General features: G+C 48.5%; 1 protein-coding gene across 5 annotated transcripts in view; it reads right to left on the bottom strand.

The window, feature by feature from the left end:
• PRICKLE2 (prickle planar cell polarity protein 2) overlaps positions 1-21,824 on the bottom strand; it is a 167,622-nt gene that overhangs the window by 27,151 nt on the left and 118,647 nt on the right. For all 5 annotated transcript variants that reach the window (XM_030867636.2, XM_060307452.1, XM_060307450.1 and 2 more), the window contains one exon: positions 17,901-18,773. In XM_030867636.2, the coding sequence (XP_030723496.1) occupies positions 17,901-18,773 (873 nt within the window). The remainder of the gene's footprint in view (positions 1-17,900; positions 18,774-21,824) is intronic.

The raw sequence follows: 21,824 nt of genomic DNA, 5'->3' as shown, positions 1-21,824 counted from the left end.
CTACCACAGCAAAGAGAAGCAGTGCGCAAGAAGAGGGGGGACCCACCGGGCTCAGCCGGTCGCCCTGATCTTGCAACAGCAGCTGCTGAGGTTGTTTGCGCTGAGCCTGGGCTGGCGCCCTGGCTGCTGTGAGGTAGCATATGGGCTGGACAGCTGTGAGGAAGGGAAGCAAACGAAGAAAGGGCAAGGAAGATGATTTTTCGAGGTGCCTGTGGCAATCGGGGGACCCTGCCCACTAGCTGATGTCTCTCTGGAGAACCCTTCCCATCAGAGAAAAACCTGAGCTTTGGGTCAACTCCCTTTTGTCGGCCAAGATTAAGGGCTGATGTCAGTCCCCATGAGTCCCCTCTTCTTTCTAGAGCTTTTATTTTATGGAGAGAAATATATGAAATGGTGGTGAAAAGTATAGCCTGGGAAACCTGCTCTAATCCCCACTCATCTCGTCACTAGCAGTGTGACCTTGAACTCTCTGATCTTTAGTTTCCTCATCTCCAAGACCGGGATCATAGCTAGAATTGTTATTGTTGTTTATCGGGGTTCACTTGGCTTTCCCAGGTCAGTCCTTAGCTATTACAGAATCAAAATGCACATGTCCTGGGAATCTTTCACATCTCTGCTGATGAAAACCACAAACGTTTTTGAGTGTTTACTATGATCCAGGAATTGTATTAAGGGCTTTCTCATTTAATCCTCTGAAAGGTTTATTATAGGTGAGGAAATTCAGACTCAAAGAGTTTAGGTAATTTGTCCAAGGTTACAGAACTAACAGTCCAAGCTGAGAACTCAACAGGGGCCTATCTGGCTTCTGGGTTGGATTTGGCAGAGCGAAGATGTTACCAGAGAGCATTCTGTACGCTCAGAAATGAGAGCTCCCTCCCTTAGGATGTGCGCTACTTCGCAGACAGAGAGAAAACAGACCAGACGGGGACCCTAGAAGCAGAACCACCCATAAATCATCCCAGAAGCTGGAAATATACGCACCTGCTGAAAAATCTGGATTTGCCTTAATACATTGCTTCTCAAGCTTGTCTGCCTGGTAGAATTACAGGGAGTCTTAAAACATCCTCTCGCCCAGGGCAAACCCCAGACCAGTTAAATTGACATCTTGTGTGTGTGTGTGTGGGGGGCCCAGGCATCTGTATTCTTTTATATTCCCCACATGATTTCCTGTGTGGTGAAAACTGAGAACCAGTGTCCGAGGAGTTTCTTGTCTACTGTGAAATAAAATTCATATTTTATGGCCAGGCAAGAAACATTTGAACGTAAAAAATTTTTCTCTGCCATTTGGCCTCCTCTCCCCTCCACGGTGCATTGTGTATCTGCATTAGGCATCGACCATACCTCCCCCACTGGCCAAAATACCTCCCCAACCGTATAGAGCATCGTTCTCCTACCACCAAGACAGTTCCTTAAAAGGTAACATTCCTTCTTAATATTGTAAGGAGTCATCATGGCCCACCGCTTTGTGCTTACAGATCTGGACTGTGCGAACCGTCAACAATATGTCATTAAATGTACCGCCCTCTGTCTCAAAAACGTATAATAACTGTGCTTTGACCTCTGATGGGCGGAACAGTTCTTGGAGCTTTCTGAGAGGCTGTGCCCAGGTTATATCCTCAACTTGGCTCAAATAAAATTTTCCATTTCTTTCTTAGATCGTTGATGACTTTTTCGTTGACACTACCTAACATCTTTCCAATAGGTGCCCAACTAAACTCTCTCTTAAAAGAGAAGGAGAAGACACGGTGGCCATTCTCTTTCGAATAAGTGTTAATTATTCACTTTATACCCTTTGAGTTTGAGGTAGGAATTCCCATGAGATATTGGCTCCCTTTTCCTTGTTAACAAGAACCACGCTAATGGCGCCAAGGACCTCACACATGTGATGGCTCTTGCGATTCGTGAGGATAAGCCTTGGTCACCAGTCACTGAATGTGTCCTAAACTGTGAACGCACTTGGTCTCATCTCTTGTCTTACCACAGCGCTGAGATTCTACAAGGACAATGTCACATGATGATTTCCCCCCAACTATGTACAATCTTGTTGAACTCTTGGACCTTCCCTTTAGGAAGGAATTTTGAGGAAAGGTGGAAGGATTCAGATCCTTGAAGCCTGGGTGAAAGCCTTCTGTAACTATGGCAAGAGCCACCCAGGAAACATCCTCCTTTCTTCTTGAGGACCAACGGATCTGTCCCAAGAGCCCTGGAGGCTATTTGCTATGGCCCAAACTGGCTAAATTGTGCAATAATAAAGGCAGATTTGTGAATCATATGTTTTCAGGGCTTACTGTTTACTTAAGGAAAGGCTTTTTGCTTTAATCAGATTTATATATTAGTGGCTTGGCTAAATAAGCCAGGATACCTGGGGTAAAATTCAAGTTACCATGTATATGAAATCCAGGAGACAACCAGCCAGAAATCAGCACTGAAGGGAAAAAAAAAAAGCTACAGCAACACAAAGATCAACAGAAAGAGTTCAGATTTTTTCTTTCCAAAAACATTTTTGTTTTCAAGTAAGTTCTCCCCCCACACTCCCCGACACACATGATATTTCTGACCTAGTGTTTCTGCGTACTCATGCCTTTGCTTTCCCAACCTACTCTGCAAGTCACCTTTTTCTACTTTTAGACACCCCACTAAAAAGGGACCAGGGCAGTGTCCTCACAGGGTGCCAGGAGGCTGAATTTGAGTCAGCAATAAAATGTGAGTGCTTCAGAGCTCTAAGTATAGCTCTCCCCCTTGACAACTACACTCTTAGCACACTGGCCTGTTTTCAGTTACTATTAGAACTGTAAAGTTCTCTCTTGCCTCAGGGCCTTTGCATATGCTATTCCTTAAGCCTTTAATCTTCTTCCTCTCCTCCTCCCTTCCTTTGCAAGGTCAAGTCCTTATCTAATTCTTAGCTTAAACATCACTTCAGACAGCTTCCCTGACCATCCTTTTAATGTTGTTAATCCTCAATTCTCTCATGTCTTTACCCTGCTCGTGTTTTTCGTATCACACATCATCATCTGCCCTTGGTGTGCTTGTATGTCCCCTGCTACAGTTATGACCAACTCCACCCTGTTCTCCCAGAAAGCTGCAAATGGCTGGCTCTCTTACCCTTGGGCTTCTGGTTGGGGCTGACTCCCAGGAGGAAATCAGAGGGCAGAAAGTGAGAGAGGTCAGGATGTTTATTGCCCGGATCCCTCCCCCAGGCTGCAGGCTGGCTGAGCTTCTCTGCCTAAGGCATCAGTTGCTACCCAGTGGCCTCCTTCCTTAGGCTTCCTTTAATTACCCTTTCCTGGGCCATCTGTTTCCTGCTGGGGCTCTGACGCACACAGGGATTGCGTCTGATTTATTCACCAACCTGTACGTGGCAATGAGCAGAGTGCCTGGCACATGGTAGACGCCCAATAAATATTTGTTGAATAAATGAATATAAAACAACTCAGAACCAAGATGTTTTAAATGCCTTTCTCTTCCCCATTCTTTTTGTTTCAAAAAAAAAAAATCTTGTATCAAACTCTGGTATAGAAGATAGATAAAACAGGACTGTTGGGCGTGTGAGCGGGTGAGGGAGACACACGAGCATGGTTCCCTTTTAAATGGCAACATAAACAAACAAACAGACAAATTAATTTAAAAATGGCAACTCTAATAAATAAATAAATAAATAGGCAACCCTAGAAACCCAGCACCTTAGAGATGTATGCTGGGGGGATACCATGAAGGATGATGGGGCATCTTATGCAGTTTTTGCCACTGAGGTTCACAATATTAGAGGCTGGGTTGCAAGTGAATGATATTTACATCTCAATGCTCCCCGGAGGGCTTTGGGTTCAGCTGCTGGAGGGCGGGGGAAGGGGGGAAAACCCACTAAGAATGCTTGCAATTCTCCTTTTGCAGCAGTCCTGGGGCTCAGAGAGGAGCCAGAATAAAAATGTCCTCCAATCTGCTGTGTTCCATCCCATATTGCCAGATAAAGGTGCGCCACCCACATGCCCTGACTACAGAGTCCCCAAATTAAAAAGTTTCAGAGGGCAGAAGAAGACAGAGGAAGCTACCTGCTTCCTGGACTGCCCTAATCCTGCGCAGGAAGAGCCACAAAGGACAATGCTCAGGTGACAGAAAGCCCAGTCATCCACGGTTGACTCAAGAACGGTGAGATCTGGGAACTATATTTAATATCCTGTGATAAACCACAATGGAAAAGAATAGGAGAAAGAATATATATATGTATAACTGAGTCACTCTGCTGTACAGCAGAAATGAACACAACATTGTAAATCAACTGTACTTCAATTCAAAACAAACAAAAAAAATGGTGAGATCTGGGTTGCTTTAGGGAGACCTTCATGAGCACCTCAGGCCAGGCTGGAATTCCTCTCCCTGCCGAGGGGCCTGAACTTGAAACGGATCTGCAGATAACAGCCGGGCATGTCTCTGAGACTGACAATGATCTCAGTGGAAAATTTCCATTGTTGGACATCCCCCCACTGTCTTCCTAGCTCATGGCCCAGAACTGGGCCTGTTTCTCATCCACAGATTCCAAGAACAAATTAACTCCTCTAAGCTGTGGCAAATGGGAATTGTCTGAGAAGTTCATTGACACTGGAGGGAGGGGGATCAGCAGAGGAGAGGCTGTGGTCTGGGAGGTGACATCCTGGCTTCCTTACATGGGGAGGCGGGCTCCCTCAGTGCTAATAGGTGTTATGTTAGCACTAATAGGTGTTATGTGGGCATAATTAGGCCACAGATTCTGGTAGCCTCTTTCAGCTCAGACAAGGTGGGAAATTGAGACTCAGGGAGAAAGGGGCTCATCTTTCCAGTTACAAACATTCCTGAAAATCTAAGCCATAAAGCTCCCAGGGGCGATGGTCTGGTGTGACATCTACAGAACGCAGCTCGGGGGGGGGGGGGTCAGGTGGGTGGGGGGGACATCTCAGAACCGCCAGACCTCAGGCTCCTCTATTGATCCTGGCCCTCTCCTTCCATCTCTGTCTATGATAATGATGTCTGAGCTCCATTCAATCCCCCTTCTCCCTGGCAAATGAGCAACGGGCTGAGACAGAATTAAAAGGAAAGGGACAGGAGGTCAGCGCACTGGGGCACCTAATAAAAAGAGTAATAATAACTCTCAAATATTGAGTTTGCCAAGTGCCGGGCACGCAGTTAAATGCTTTCTGCATATTACCTCCTGTCCCATGACAGCCCCATGTGGCAGAAATTTGAGGGACTGAGAGATCTGAGCCACTTGCCCGCGGTCACGCAGCTAGAGTGGTGATGGGATTTCAACCAGGTTGGTTTGATCCTTAAACCGTAAGACTCACTGTGCGCTGTGGCTGGGGGTCAGACCAAGAAGCAGAAAGGGTTCTTTCAGCTGCAGAGAGGGCTTCTGAAATGCCAGGCCAGGCAGACCCACCCCTTCATGTGACATCGTGACCTCCTCAGATGTGGTTCTCAGTGGCTTTCATGGGGGCTGATGCTTTCTAATCGAATTCCCTGTGTCTGGACCAGGCTTTCTCAACTCTGGCACTACTGGCTCATGAGGCAGGATAATTCTCTGCCGGGAGGGAAGGTGCTGTTCTAGGCACTGGAGGATGTTTAGCAGTACCTTCCCGGACCTCTACCCATTAGAAGCCAGGAGCACCCTGCACCCCAAAAATGTCTCCTAACAATGCCAAATGTCCCCTGGGTGGCAAAATCCCCAGCCTCCCCACCTCCACCTGGCCCTAATGAGAGTCACTCATCTAGACCATCACGCTCACCCTGGGGCAGTGTCTGTACATGAATGTGCATCTCAGGCAAAGGGAATTTCCCCCTGATCTTTTTACCCAGGACCCAGTATCGAAAGAAATAAAAAGGATGAGTTGTTCTAGGCTGTTCTCTCCTCCTCTCACTTGCCTTTCAGCTCTAAGATCAATCTGCTCCCAAGGAAAAGACACATGTAAAGCCTGAAACGGACTTTCCTGCCCTTTTAAATGAGCAACTCCGTTTTGAAAGGCAGCCACTGGAAGTCTGCTCCAGCCGGGATGAGAAACCCTGGCGAGGTCCAGACTGCTTGCTGCTGGGCAGTTATAGAATCCTTGCCATGGATGCTCTCACAATGTCAGAATCGAAAGTACGTCCCCACGGGTGTCCTTGGACTGAACACTCTCAGGGACGTAGATGTGACTGGGCAGGACGGCTGATCCCAGGAAACAAGCATCCCTGAGACCCGGCACAGCTGAGAGTCAAGGATCTGCTCCAAGGAAAGGTCTGGAGAATGGAAATGCACAGGACAGTTTCTACTCCTCTGTGCAAGGAGCGAAATGAGCTCGTTTTTGCCTGCACTCCTTGTACATGGGGAAAAAAACAGAGAAAGGAGAAGATGGGGGCTGGGTGGTCTGCAAACTGGAATGCCAAAACCCTGGGTAGCTGAGAGTTGAGAAATATGATTTTCCAGAACAGAGGGAAAAAAAAAAAAAAAAAAAGGAAGAAATATGCCGTAAATCTTAGCTAAGTGGATGGGTAATTCAGTATGACGTTTTTAAGCTGTTAAAAGTTTTCGTACCAAAGAAAACACTAGGTTTTTTCTTAGTAATTTTGTGTTGGGACACAGAGACTTTATCTTCTAGACGGTGCCCCGCCTGCTTGCTCAGCCTGATTTGTGACAGCTGCCTCGCAGAAACATGTCACGGTCTGGTTTTGATTTGGGAAGGGCAGGCTGGAGGAGCCGCCTGGCAGAACAGAGCTCAGAAGAAACACATACATGCACACAGACAGCTACCTGGGTGCTCTCAAGACGATGGTGGTAAAAAACTGGAGGGCTGGTGAAAGTTATTCTTATGAAACTTTGGTTTCATGGCCTTTTGATTTTCACACTGATTTAGAACTGAAACTGGTCCTATTTGAAGAGTGTTTTATTGCCCACTTTTTCTGCTGTATCCTGTGAAAATACCAAAACCACTTGGCAAGTATTACCTTCTTTCCTATTTAACCCATACAATGTCATTAAGGAATATCCCACCCATATGTTTCAGATCATGTGCTCTTAACTCATGAGAATGCCACTTACTGGACCAAGAGCGATTTGTTATCAGGGACACCTTCAGAGCTTTTCAGAACAAGCACGGTCTACTTTTTCTTTTGTCTACGCAGGAGGCTGGACTCAGGGCTAAGAGGAGATGCAAAAGGGCACTGTAGGATAGAGGAACGTTCCAGCCCTAGACGAAACGGTAAGTATGGCTGGTCACTCAGGTGATGAGGTGAGGAGTCTGGGTATCTCTAGCTCAGTGGTCCTTCCTCAAACTTAGTGGGCCTGAGAGTCCTCCGGGAGCCCGTGTTAGAAAACCCTGAGTCCAGGGTTGAGCCCTGAGAGATTCTGTTTGTGAGTTTGGGGTGGGGCCCAAGAATCTGCATTATTGGCAAGCATCCCAAAGGAATATAATGTAGGTGGTCCCTGGATGACTCTAACTGATGGAGTGGACGGTTGACTGTTCACATGGAGAAGTATACTCCTAAAAGCTGGCTCCCTACGGCTCATGCTAGGAAGTGGGGTTTCAATCACATTAATTTTCCAGGGCTCTGGGACACACTTCATGTATGGGTTGAAGAGGGTTAAGACAGGTGATGGTCGGCGCAGTACTGCTGACAGACCTCATGCTGCCACCAGAACACTCTGTGGAGGAGATGCTAAAATGCTTTCCCAAGTGGCCAAGCTGAGAAGGTCAAGGATCTGGTGAGCCACTGAGCCAAAATATTTAGGTTTATGTTGATAAGAAAAGGGAAGGTCAAAAAAGTACGTTTTGTTGATGGAACGCAAAGGAAATCAAGATTTGAATAAAAATCAGTTTGGAAACTGCCTGAGTGTCCAATTCCAGAGACGTAGTAACAGTCACTCAGCTGAATATTAATGCAGTCATCAAAAATGATGGGTTACAAAAGCTCTGAACATAAGCTGATATTAGAATGCAAATGAAGAAATTCAGGACACAAAATATTCAGTCTGCCTACAACTCAGAAAAAAATGATATACCAGTATACAGGGAAAAACTGGAAAATTCACCAAAATATTAGCACTAGTCGAGTGGTAGGCGTTGGGATATATTTCCCGTTTCTATCATTTTTCTCAATTTTTCTCTTTTACATTTTCCTAACTGTCAATATTTAAAAAAATAAATCCTAAACACCTGCATTTCAAAGCCATTTTTCAAGTGGACAAGAGCTAGCTCATTGCCCATGTGAGATTCCCCAATTCAAAGGTTCCAAGAGTAACGTATGCTCATTCTTTAAAAACCCACTCTGTAAGATCTTGTACCAGTCTGAAAGGCCCATCACCCCCTGGCCTCCACCCTAGACCCATTTTTCCAGCGTTGCACTTTCAGTAATAAAACAAATAAAATCAGCCATCTTTTTTCTGTCAGCAACCACGGTTCCTTACTCTCTGCATAGCTGACTGCTCACGCCCAAGAAGGCTATAAATAAGCCTCCTGAATGGTTATTAAAAACCAGGACACTGGGGACTTCCCTGGTGGCACAGTGGTTAAGAATCTGCCTGCCAATGCAGGGGACACGGGTTTGAGCCCTGGTCCAGGAAGATCCCACATGCCGCGGAGCAATTAAGCCCGTGTGCCACAACTACTGAGCCCGTGTGCCACAACTACTGAGCCCGTGTGCCACTACTACAGAAGCCCACGTGCCCAGAGTCCGTGCTCCACAACAAGAAAAGCCACCACAATGAGAAGCCCGCACACCACAATGAAGAATAGCTCCCGCTCACTGCAACTAGAGAAAGCCTGCGGGCAGCAATGAAGACCCAACGCAGCCATAAATAAATAAACAAATAAATTTATTAAAAGACAACAACCAGGATGCTGGAAAAGTTTCTCTGGACCCAGAAAATGTCAGCGAGACCACGACAGGGAGCAGGGGTGCGCCAGCCACCGTGGGCTGGGCTCTGTCCCGTCTGTCCACTGCTCTCCATCTGTCACCCCTGGCTCTGACAATGTCCTCTGTTTCCCCACACACCAAAACACCGACAGAAAGACATAGGGAACAAAAAGACTCTCCTATGACATTCACTCTGCTGGTTTTCATCTGGTCCCTGGTCTGTGAGCCTGGTTCAGAGCTAAGAAATGCCAACAAGAGGGCATGGCTTCCTCGAGAAGCACAGAGGCAGTCACCCCATGAGACCAGTCAGAAAGCATTCCTGAATCACTTCCTCAACACGGAGCGAGAGGGTACCATCCAACCTGTCCCTCAAACCATCTGAAACCTCCCGATTAAAATCACCACAGGGACATGCCCCAAAGAGCAGAGCTGTGTCTCCAGAAAAACATGGCTGACATACGTAACGGACATTTGATGTCAAGTTTAAATGGTGGGGCTTTTGGAGGAAGGAACCAGATCAAGGGGTGGGGGAGGGGTGGGGTCAGCCCCAGATGGGTGGAATACTTGTGGTCCAGAAGTAGACACCTGTGGCTTTTACCTTCTTGCAGCACAATCCCTCTTCCTTTGAAAAGGCTACTTTGATTTCCCTTGGAGAAGCTCCCCATCTCCATTCTCAGTCCCTACAGTTCTGATGACCTTGACCCCATTGCCTAGTTCCTGGGATAGACATGTGACTCGGCCTTGGCCAAAGAGCATTGATTCCACCCCCCCCCCCACCCCAGGGTGGCCCAAGTTAGGCAAATGCGACTCAATTCTGGGACTTTCAGTGACACTATTAAAACAGATCAGTTCCCATTCCCCTTGAGCTGATGTTAACGGACGTTAGCCTAGAGCTGCTGAGAGCTCTCCTTGCTGCCCCTGGGAAGAGCTGCCTGAGAATAAAGCCAGTGTGGAGGAAACAAGAACTGAGAGAGGAAAGAGGCTGAGTCCTGATGACATCATTTGTGCACACGGATCCAGCTGTACCTGGAACAAAAATCTGGGAACTTTGTAGTTACTTGATTAAAAACAAAACCTTGTTCTTTACACCCTTTCGAGTTGGGATTCTGATGCTTGCAAACAAAAGAGTTCTCTAATTCCAGTGAACAAAGACAATCCCTATGCATTTCCCAAGTAGATCCTGGGCTGGCTCTGGGGCCAACTGACAGAATTCAAGGTGAGTTCTAGGTTTTCAAATCTGTAATTCCAGACTGGGGTGCACATCTTCCCCAGTGGAGGAAATGATCAGGAAGATCTGGGCCATGTGATTTATGGGCACGTCTGAGGGGAAGCCCTCGAGTAATGGGCGCCAGCTGGTTAGGAGGTTTTACCCAACAATTTTAATAGAGAAATTGGGTTAGAGGATGGATATCTAAGCTATGCAGAAGAACGGGAGAAACGCGCCTGCCTCAAATTAAATATAAAAATGTTTCGCATTACAAGGATTTAAAAACATTGCAGACATTCTTGGCAAAGTGGGCTGTTCCAGTTGTTACTTCAGATCCTCACACTGATGTTTTCTCCTCCTTTTCCCGTTTGCCAGAAATGCTGAAAAATTACCCCATTACCCCCTAGCAATCAATACGTCCCTGTATGATGCCCCCAAGCTTCTCTTGTCAAGGTATGTAGGTGATGCATGTTAAAGTCGTGGACACACACTACATATAAAACCGGTAAGCAGAAAAGGTGTGTAGTACACCACGGGGAAATACAGCCATTATTTTGTACAATAACTTTAAATGGAGCATCATTTATAAAAATACTGAATCACTATGTTGTACACCTGAACTAATGTAATATTGTAAATCAACTATACTTCAATTAAAAAAAATAATAAGGGTGTGGACATGCCACAACAGTGCAACACTGATCAACGACAGCAGGAAGCCTCTCTGCTCCTACTGTGCGTCTGCATATCCAGGCCAGTGACTCGTGTACTTTCTGCTAACGCTGGCCTGGGTCAAAAATCACAGAGCAGGCAAACTTTGATCCATTTTTATGTTTTCAAATCGATCCTCTTCTGTCTCCTGAGACCGTTCCCCCAGGGCACTGAAAGCTCTGCCAATTTCCTCTCCTAGGTCACCATCACTTGCATCCTCTTATTTCAGTCTGTGCTCTGTCTACACCTTGGGGGCTGCCACCTTCACCTCCTCTCCTGGCTGCACGGTCCTGGATGGCCTCCTAATGGGTCTCACTGTATCAGCACTTGCCCTCTTGCAATCAATTCCCCACACAGCAGCCGGAGCCATCTTTTCAAAATGCAGATCTGATCATGTCACTTCCCCTCCCTGCTGGCCTGAAACTTCAAGGGCTTTCCACTGTCCTTAGTGGAAAGGCCCAAACCCTTAAAATATCTGAAATGGTTCTGCACCATCCCCCTGTGCCTTCCTTCCCAGCCTTACTACTCTCTGTGCGTCACTCAGCCACAGGGCCTTCTTCCAGATCTTTATACTTGCCACACACTCCTACCACAGGACTGCTGCACATGCGGACATGCTACCCGGAATGCTCCTTCCCCTTTACCCCTTAAGCATCACTTTTTCCGGATGCCCTCTCTGACCTCCCCAACTTAGCTATAGCCCTCGCTGTATACCCTCCTAGCCCCACATTTACCACTGATACAAAATTATACGGTACAATTAGATGGTTATTATGTATTAAACTCCATTAGACTGTAATGTGCAGGAGGGGAAGGCCCACGTCCACTTTAGTTCAGCACTGCATCCCCGGCACCTTGAACAGGCCACGGCACCTACTAAGAATAATCTCTAATAGTAACTTAGGGGGCGTCAGGCATTGTCCTAAATTCTCTGTAGGAATTAACTCATTTAATTCCCACAACAACTCTACAAGGCACTGCTGGCATTCCATTTTAAAGATGAGGGCAGTGAGGGAGTTCCCTGGTGGTCTCGTGCGTAGGTTTTGACACTTTCACTGCTGTGGCCTGGGGTTCGATGGCTGGTTGGGGAACTGCGATCCCGCAAGCTGTGCAGCACGGCCCCCCCCCGCCAAAAGATGACAGTAAGGCACAGAATAGATAAGCCAGTTCTGCCTAGCATAACATAGGTATTAAACCACAAAGACCAATTTCCAACTGGCCAACTGGTCTACAGCTCATGCTCTCCTTCATTCTGCTGTAACTCACAGAGGGAGGCACTCAAGTCACATTTGCTGGCTGAATGAATGAATGAACAGAAACCACCTTTCCCTTTCCCTCACTCCCATCCACATCTGCAGTTCCTTCCTATAGGTCCCAGTTCTCTCTAACCCAACCACTCCTTACAGAATCTGGTTGATCCTCAAGAAATAGCCCTATTCGCAGCCTCTTCGCTGTCAACAGGGCCCTTTTTTGGGGACCAGCTGACGGTCTCTAGCTGTCCTCTGGTGTGGCCTCTGCCTGAGGCAACCAGTCTCAATTCCAGCTCTATTCACCTGCCCCAGTGAGACTTGAACCCAGACCCCAACCTGCTCTACAGCCGCGGTCTCTGCCCCATCAGTGCCTCCTGCCCAGATGCCAACCTCCAGATGGTCTGCACGCGTCTCCTTCATCTTTCCTGCGTCTGACCCAGGCACATCACCTCGGACAGCCACCTTTGCCTCTGCTGTTCACCTCTCATTTGAGAGCTTCCCTCTAGCCCTGCCCGAGCCTCACAGATATATCAGCAAACCGGCTGCAACAGGGAAAGGAATCCTTGTCCCTTCAGCAAAGAGCCGTTGTGCCAATCTCCTGATATGAAGATGACCCTTCCTGTGAGGATGCAGGTCAGAGAGGTTAAGGGCAGGGACTTTGCAGACTATCATACCCGGGCTCAGGTCCTGGCCATCAGTGGTGACTGGAGGGAGGTCATGACATCCGTGAACTTTAGTGTACTCAACTGTAACATGGGTATAATCATCAGACTTATCTCACAGAATTGTCATGAAGATGGGAAGAGCTGTTATATATGAAGTCTTTACCATGTGACATCGTAGTCAGTGGTCTACTACGGTCATCACCACTGATCACCCACATAACCATCATCCGCTTCTGCCATGACACGGTGGTCAAGGGCACAGGCTCTGGGGCTAGAACACCCAGATTTAAATCCTGTTCCTCCAGTTCCAAGCTGTGTGGCCTTGGGCTACTTAGCCTCTCTGTGTCTCACTTAAGTCACCTGTAAAACGGAAATAACTGTATCTACCTCACAGGGATGTTGTGAGTTAGTTCCTGCAAAGTGCTTAGAACTGCACCTAGTACATGACACACACACGTGGCAATGTTAGTTGTTGTTGATTCTGTTATTCCCATTTCTAATACTATGATCACCCGGGTTGCAAGCGGCTTTAGAGGCATGTTTAGGCCATGGCAGGGTTAAAGAGCTTCTGCAAGACTCCAAATGATGGGGATGCAAATGGTGACCGTGCCCGCCTGATGCACTCTGTGTGAGCAGAATGGATGGACTGTGTTTGCCAGGGAGGAGGCAGGGACAGTACACTCCCACTTCTAAACCAAACCGGAGGTGTCGAAGGCCAGATCTGAGGCTGGCCAGCCGCTGGGGCTACCTGCTTTTCTAAGATCTGTTCTAAGGAAAAATGCTGCCCACCAAAAGATCATGCTTTGTGCCAGATTAAACACTGCAGACTTAGTTAATTACAAGTTACTGGCCATAAAAGAGGAAAAAAAAATGCATCATTCTGAAATCTAGCTTTCGCTGCAGAATCAAGGTGTTTTGACTAAGACTTCGGTGACACGTGCCTTCACTCATAGACTGGGATTCCAGGGTTTGAAGATACACAGATAGTTCAGAACACTGCCTTCTCAAAAGACTACTGAATTTTCTAGCAAAATCTGAGTGCAACAGTGAGGGTCAGCAGCAAAAGGACCGCTTACCAAGCCTAGTCAACACCACATCCTTGGTGATGTGTGTCCGGCACAGGATGTGAAGGGCTATTTAGGGTGCGCTCCAGTGATGAACAATGAAGCAGTGCTATGAATATTAGCTACCATCTCCCTTCCACACTGATGTGTCTGACACATCCATGGAAACACAGGGGCACAAAATGCTTTCTTTAGTCCCATTTCTCACACTCTTCTCAGGCTGGTTAGGAAAAAGAGGACCCACGGGAGCAGTTTCAAACCTAAAAATGAGAACCTGCACAGCTGCTGGATGCTGGGAGATACCGAAATCCAAAACATCCCTAGAGGCCAAAACCATGCACCAGTGTGTTTGGGATGAGAGAGAAATAATAATAATAATAAAAAGTAGCGGGTAACCATCAGAGACAGCCATATGTGTCAAAGACTATATTCACAAGTTTACAAAAACTCGTTTCCTTCTACAAAAACCCTACAAAGGAAGTACTATTATTCACCAGATTCCACAGATGAGGACACCGAACCTTATGGAATTTAAGCAACTTGTTCAAGGCCACACAGCTCCTACATGACGAAGGCTGGATGTGAACCTAGGGAGTGTAACTCCAGAATTGGCACTCCAAACCGTTAGGTTAGAATGTGACAAACCAGAGCTCATGAGAGAACTTCCAAAGAGACTAATAATGGGGTTGAAACTGTGCCCGGCCTAACAGCTCACTTCCTTCATCTGTGCTGTCCATAGGGTAGCCTCTAGCTTAGCTAGACATGGTTATTGAAAGTGAAATTGATTAAAATGAAAAGAAGTTTAAAATTCAGTGCACGGCTAGTGACCACTTGAAATGTGGCTCGTGCAGCTGAGGGCCTAGAATTTTCATTTTATTTCATTTCAATTAACTCAAATTTCAACAGTCACACGTGGCTTGTGGCTACCGTATCAGACAGTGCGGATCTGAGCAATTTTTCTCAGCTCTATCAGACATGGTTCAGGGCTGCTTTCCAAAAATCTCAGTGACAGAGGGGCACCTGTTGCTTTGCCCAAGGATTCGTAGAAAATCTCAAGGATAAGCAACCCGGCCTCTTCCTTAGGATCGGAGACCGTGTGTTCTTCAAATGTACCTGTGTGGCCTTTCCAACATTCTCCAAGCCCTAGATCTCCTCCTAAGTTACAGTGTGAGGACAATAAAGGCAGAACAGACAAACCCAGGAACAACTGCTCTCAGACAGTGGTCGCATCGGCACCAGCAGGGAGCTGGTAAAAATGCAGGTTCCTGATTCATGAAAAAGACTCTGACAAGTACAGCTTTCTGGTAACTGACTATACTGCTGAACTGAATGAATAAGCATTTTCAGAACTCTAATGGAAAACTGATGCGTTCATCAAAGTGCTAACAAAAGATCAAGATGAAAAAAAAAATAATTACATGGGACTGAGTGAACTGATGAGGATGATTATAATTTTTGTGACTTTCTGTTTGAATAAAAAAAAATAATGCAGGTCCCTGGACCCCACCTCTATTGGGTCTGATACACCGGGCTGGGGAGGAGGCCCTGGAGTCCATGTTTCAATCAAGCAGCCAATGATTCCCATGCAGGTGGTCTAGCTTTGAGAAGCTCTGCTTCAGAGTGTGAACCACACATTTATCTCCTGGCCTCTTAAATAATTATAGCATATAAATAAATCTTCTGAGAATAGCACAAACTGGGCTGGGAGCCAGGTGGTCGTCACTCTGCACTAATTGCTCACTTCTACGACAGTAGGCAAAGTGCTTAGTCACCAACGCCTCATTTTTGTCATCTGAAACATGGGGGTAAGGATATCTGCTATCTGTCCTCCAGGACAAAAGAGAACACAGCTGTGAAAGCATCGGAGGGGGATGAAAATTAAAAACGCACCGCATAGATATCCTACAACTCAGAGACACGTTTTGCTTGTCCAGCAGAGAGTTCCAATAGGTTTCACATTTTAAAAAAATCCACGTTTTTAACTTCTTTGGAAAAACTGGAAGATTTGACAGCATGGGGCTCAGATTAGGTTGGTACCCTGATGTGATTAAGAGCACTGCTCTGGGGTCACATGCAGAAGTTCAAATCCCTGTTTAAAAGCTGGGTGACTGGGCTTCCCTGGTGGCGCAGTGGTTGAGAGTCCGCCTGCTGATGCAGGGAACATGGGTTCGTGCCCCGGTCCGGGAAGATCCCACATGCCGTGGAGCGCCTGGGCCCGTGAGCCATGGCCACTGAGCCTGTGCGTCCAGAGCCTGTGCTCCGCAACGGGAGAGGTCACAACAGTGAGAGGCCCGCGTACCGCAAAAAAAAAAAAAAAAAAAAGCTGGGTGACTTAGGGCAAGTCCTTCAACCTCTGTGTGCCTCAGTTTCTTCAACTCTGAAGTGAGAATTTTAAGAGTACCTTTCAAAGGGTTGTGATGATTTAATTAAGTGAGTGACTATTTATCAAGTGCTTGGAACAATGTCTGGCACATGGCAAGAGCTCTATCACTCTTAGTTGAATAAATAAACATCCCTGCAAGTGGCAACAACCAGCTGGGGCTGAGTAGTGGCCGTCTCTCCATCCAGGGCTGATGTGCATCAGGTTGTCACAGTCTCCACCCAGACAGACACACTAGACTCTGGGAATCTCTACTGTAAGGGACAGAAGTGCATCTCCCTCCTCGGTGTCCTGCCAACAAGGGGCAGAGACACTTAGTGCATCTTAGAGCAGCATTTCCCAAGTTATCTGTAGTGAAGGACCAGTTTTTTTAGTTTTCAGTCCATCGTGGCGGCCTGATATGGGACCCACCTGAGCAGGACTCATACCCAGCACTTGCCACAGACAACTCGCCCGTGCGTCTACAGCGCCCTGAGTGGTCTGCACCTGGACCCGTGAGACGAGCCCACTGGATGTGCACTTGGATGTCCCAGCAGTGTCAGACTGCTCTAAGAGTTTCTAAACACTGTCAATTTCAGTACTTATCTCGGGGTGCACTGCGGACAGCCCCGATCCTCAGGTTACACTTTGAGTAGTGGCATCTTAGAGGACACTGACATCGTCTTCACACGTACGGAAAACAGCTGGAAAATTTGGTTGGCCAGAACAGTCAACGGGGTGTCTGTTTGTCTGTCTCTCCCAACACTTCTGTCCTTCTCAGCCTGCCTGCCTTCTCCTTGTCCATCCCCATTTCTTTCATCTTTATCTACACATTAAAACCAGCTCCCGGGCTTCCCAGGTGGCGCAGTGGTTGAGAATCTGCCTGCTAATGCAGGGGACACAGGTTCGAGCCCTGGTCTGGGAGGATCGCACGTGCCGCGGAGCAACTAGGCCTGTGAGCCACAACTACTGAGCCTGCGCGTCTGGAGCCTGTGCTCCGCAACAAGAGGCCGCAATAGTGAGAGGCCCGTGCACCGTGATAAAGAGTGGCCCCCGCTCGCTGCAACTAGAGAAAGCCCTCACACAGAAACGAAGACTCAACACAGCAAAAATAAATTAATTAATTAACTCCTACCCCCAATATCTTCTTTAAAAAACAAAAAACAAAAAAAAAATCCGGCTCCCTAATGAGATACTGGGGTTCAGGACAGCCACGGAAGCTGTCATGGATGCTTTGATGTCCCAGGCGGCACCCCGTTTCATGAGTATCCCCCTCCAGCTCACTGCCACCCCTTCTCCTGAATGTTGCCTTTGGCTGACGGGAGCTGTCTTGCCCCCGTGCCCACATCCACATCCTTATCCCCAGGTCACTCTCCAGCAGCCCTGGGCCAATAACTGACACGGTGATGCAAAACGTCAGCCCCCTTGTCCCAAGAAGGAAACAACCACGTGGTACAACTCATCCTCCAGAGACCCCTGTGGGCTCAGGCTGAAGCTAGACTCCAGCCCAGACACCATTCTTCACTTGGCTCCCCCCCCTGCCCTAGGCTGTTTCTGTCACTCCCCTTCCTTGGGAGCATGTCCTCAACACATCACAGGCACCCTAATCCCTGCCTCAGGCTCTGCTTAAAGGGAATCCAGTCAAAGACAGAAGCCATCGACACTTGGGTTCACCTTCCCCAACGACCCGGCGGATGAGAGCACATGGCGGGCACAATGTGCAAACCTTGAGGACTGGCATCAGGTCACCCCGAGAGTCCGCTCGCTGTGTTCCAGGTAAACAGAACTCACCTGTTGTGTTAGACAGGGCCAGCGATTCCATGGAGCCCCGCGGGGTCTGCTCTGTGGGCGTCATGTCCTCGGTATATTTCAGTGAACTGATGGGATGACGGGTCCGACACTGCTGAGTGGACATGCCCCCTTCCTCTTCCATCTCCTCCTCATATTTGGGGACTTGGATGCTGCCTCGGTTTTCGCTGAAGCTCTGGCTGGACATATCACTGTAGCTCTCCTGGGACCTCAGCCTTCCCGGGTAATAGTCTTCTCGGCATTCCTTGATGAAGCTGCCGCCGTGCCCCTTCATGGCCAGCGATGAGCTCCTTTTGGGGTTGCTGAAGTGCTTGGGCCACATGTCGGGCTGGGCCCCGGCCCCTTGCCCTCCCGGACTGTAGGAAGTTCTGATGTTGCACTGGCTGAGGAGCTGCAAGGGGCTCTGCGACTGGTTCTGCTCCATCTTGTTCCCGTAATGGTACGGCTCGTCCCGGCTCCTCCAGATGGGGTCCCGGTTGAGGCTGGGTGTCTGGCTGGACAGGCTGAGCAGGTCCATCTGCAGCGACAGGGGGTCCACGTCAGCCGACAGCCGGTTGGAACTCACCTGCAGCTGGCTGTGCTGGCTCAGCATGGGCTCTTCTGTCTTGCCCTTGTTCTTGCCGATTTTGGCGCTGCGCCGGGACTCCTTGGCCCGGGCGTTCTGGAAGGCCGAATCAGAAGAGTCAGAGCCGTTGGGGTCCTCCCCGGCACTGCAGGCCCGTGAGCAGAAGATCTGGCCTTGCTTGGGGAGGAACGGCCGGCCCAGGAGGGACTTCTTGCAGTGAGCACAGCAGAAACAGGTCTCAGTGGCATGCCAGTGTTGGCCGTCATAGGTCATTTGACCTTGGTCGATCCCTGGGAAAAGAAGAGACAGGAAGAGGCTGACGAGCTGCTCAGCGTTATTACGTGACGACATAAAACACACAGGACCCTGGTTTGGCGGAGGCTTCCAGATGCAGCAGAATAAAATGTCAATAAATCAATGGTCAGGCCCCCGTGTAAATAGTAGTCATGTCCTATTAGGACAGCCCCCTCGTTCTACCCAGTCAGGCCCTTCTTAACTCATTTGCTCTGAGTGCAGAGAAACTAAATCCAAATGGCCTGTCCATGAATCCTTCCGCCTGGGGCGCGTTCCTCCAGATAAACAGCAATAATGATGCTAGGGTGTGAGAAGCACTGCTTTAAATGCTTTGCGTGTATGTAAACTCACTTAACTTCTCAACTGTACGAGGTAGGTTTCTAATATTACGTCCATTTTTCAGAGGAGAAAACAGAGGCAGAGGAGGTTAAATAACTTGCTTAATGTAAAGGAGCTAGGAATCATAGATGAGATCTATACTCAGGAAGTCTTGTTCCTAATCATGACCTCGATAATCATCTTTCAGTCTACTCAGGGGTCTGCTCAAACGGCAGCTCCATGGAGAAGTCTTCCTGTCCACCCTAAAAGCTACTCTCCACCACTCTCCACCCTTACCTGCTCTATTTTCTTCACAGCATGGATACTGCCTGACATTGAGCCACTACATATGTGCATGTGTTAATTACTAAAAGTGAAGCTGTACGATGAAGTTTCTGGGGTATCTCCAGGAACATGGCCTGGTACACCGTAGGGGCTCTTCATGTGTGGAATGGATGAATGAATTGAATTCCATCACCAGTGCCTGGCATTCCAAAGGGTAATTACTTTAGCAGTTTAGTGGAAAGGAAAAAAGTGGACTTTAGCTCACGGTAAGGAAAAACTTGGATGCAGTCTGTCAAAGACATCACCTCACCGTAAGCATGCATATCCTTTGCGTAACTTCTGTCCCGTGCCCGGGCTGTGTCTCGTTTACATAACATTGTTACACCTGCTTCTGGGAACCTCCCATAGCCCCTGTTGTGTCTCAGAGTCTCTTCTGCCCTCTTCTGGTTACAGGACTTAACTTCCCTGTGGGACACCATCTCCCTGCCACCCTTGGGCCATGAGCTTTGGGCGGGGCTAAAGCCACACCTGGACCAGCACTGGCCAGTAAAAACACCATATCTCCCAGCCCAGTTACTAGTTCAAGGGTGGGCACCTGACCTGCACCAGGCCAAAGGGAGAGTCACCTGGGACTGTTGCTAAGAGAGCGACACGGGGAGACTCTCTTTTGACAGCAGCTGCTAAACGGGCAGAATGGGAGCCGGGAGCTGTGGGACCTACCTCCCAGCCTCCCGTAGGGAGAGCCTGCTTAAAATGCAGACCCAGCAGTGACTGTGGGATGGGAAGGGACCTCTGCAAGAATCCTGACGCCTAGCGATCAATGCCTCTCCCGAAAGGCAGTACCAATGTGAACTTTCACCTTTGGTGGCTCGAGTCCTGAGTCTGAACTTTCCAAGAGTAACCTCTAGACAATTGTCTAGAGAGGCTGTGAACAAGAAACAGGGGAAAGGAGAAGGGCAAGAACAAAAGGCAGATGGCACAGCAGCCTCTCCGGGCCCTCCCCATGTACCCCTCACTTCCCTTTATGTCCCTGGAGTCCAGGGAGAGAGAAGCGTAAGGTAAATTCTTCTCCTAGGAGCTCCTCCCTGAACTAAGGGGTCTCTGTTTATTCAGGAGTCAGGCCCTAGGGACCAAGGGGGGATTTTTAGCAGGACAGGAGCCACCACAAGGGTCACTCCAAGATCAGAGGGACACTGAATCAACTCCCTTTCAGCACCGCATTCCCAGGAGGAGTGAAAACCGGCAGGGGAGGGGCTAGAGACAGCAGGCACAAAGCTGGGGCTCCAGAAACATTTTCTCCTCCGTCAGGCTGCCGGGGGAAGCAGGAGCAGGCAGCACAGGCAGGCCGAACTCCCTGGTGAGGCATCAGGACTCGGACAAACGCAAGTTCAAATCGCAGCTCCGTGCCATGCCAGCTGGTTGTAAACATGCTGAAGCCCGTCAGCTTGGTTCCAATCTTGGCTGGGCCGCTGTTGGGCTGTGTGACCCTAGGCAAGTGGCTTCATGTCTCTGTGCCTGAGTCTTCTCCACAATAAAACAGGGATAATAATAGTACTTACTTCAGAGGGTTGCTTGAGAACTGAGTTAAGATGCAGTGAGTGCTCTGCTAACTCTTCCCAGCCCTCTTCTTGAGATTTTATTAGGTCTCAATGCCTGCCTCCCTCTCTGCTCTGAGGGCCGCTACCTGGATGCTGTCCAAGAAAGAACTCTGAGGCTGGCTCGGCCCTCCCTCCCCTCTCCCCGTTCCCTCTCCTCCAGAGAGCTTCCACTGACATCCCAGCTGCCCTGGATCCTCACTGTGACCTCCAGCTCAGCACAGCATCCCAAGCAGCTGCAGCCTTATCCACTGCCTTTCAGAGGTGTGCGGCAAGTCCAGTTCCTACGGGCTGTCCCTCCACCAGCTGCCTCCCTGTGCTTCTGCGAGGAAACATACTCAGATGCGGCAGCAGGGGCCTAGTTCTGGGGATGGGGGCCTCACAAAAGGCCGGGCCGCGGTAGGGAGAGCGGAGGGGGAGGCATGTTCCAAAGCGGCCCAGCAGGCAGTGAAACGTGGTCCCTGATAAACATCAACGATGTCAGATGGTGCTCTGAACTGCTCCTGAACTCTAAACATCTGGAAAAGGGCTCGGCCGTTCCACATCTAAGCGTTCCTTTTTTATTCCCTCCCTAAGCCCTTTAAGTACTTCTCTGAGGGTGTATGTGTCTACTGCTGCTACAGCCTCGGTATGTTTATAGGACTATTTACTCTGCTGTGAGCAGGCAAAAGTACCGTTGCCCTGGCAACGGCTTCCTGCTGTAGGGTCCGCACTGAGTGGCTGTATAAATAGGGAATATTTGGATAATACGGTCAGAGCAAAGCACCCAGACACTGTGGTATGTGTGATATACAGAGCATACCCTTTCTCTGTCGCAAGAAAAGTATGTTGTACAGAAAAGTGGATTTA

The sequence above is a fragment of the Globicephala melas genome, chromosome 11, assembly GCF_963455315.2.
Source record: "Globicephala melas chromosome 11, mGloMel1.2, whole genome shotgun sequence".
NCBI lineage: Eukaryota > Metazoa > Chordata > Mammalia > Artiodactyla > Delphinidae > Globicephala > Globicephala melas.
Note: the sequence above shows the minus strand (reverse complement) of the source record. Positions and strands in the feature narration are given on the sequence as shown.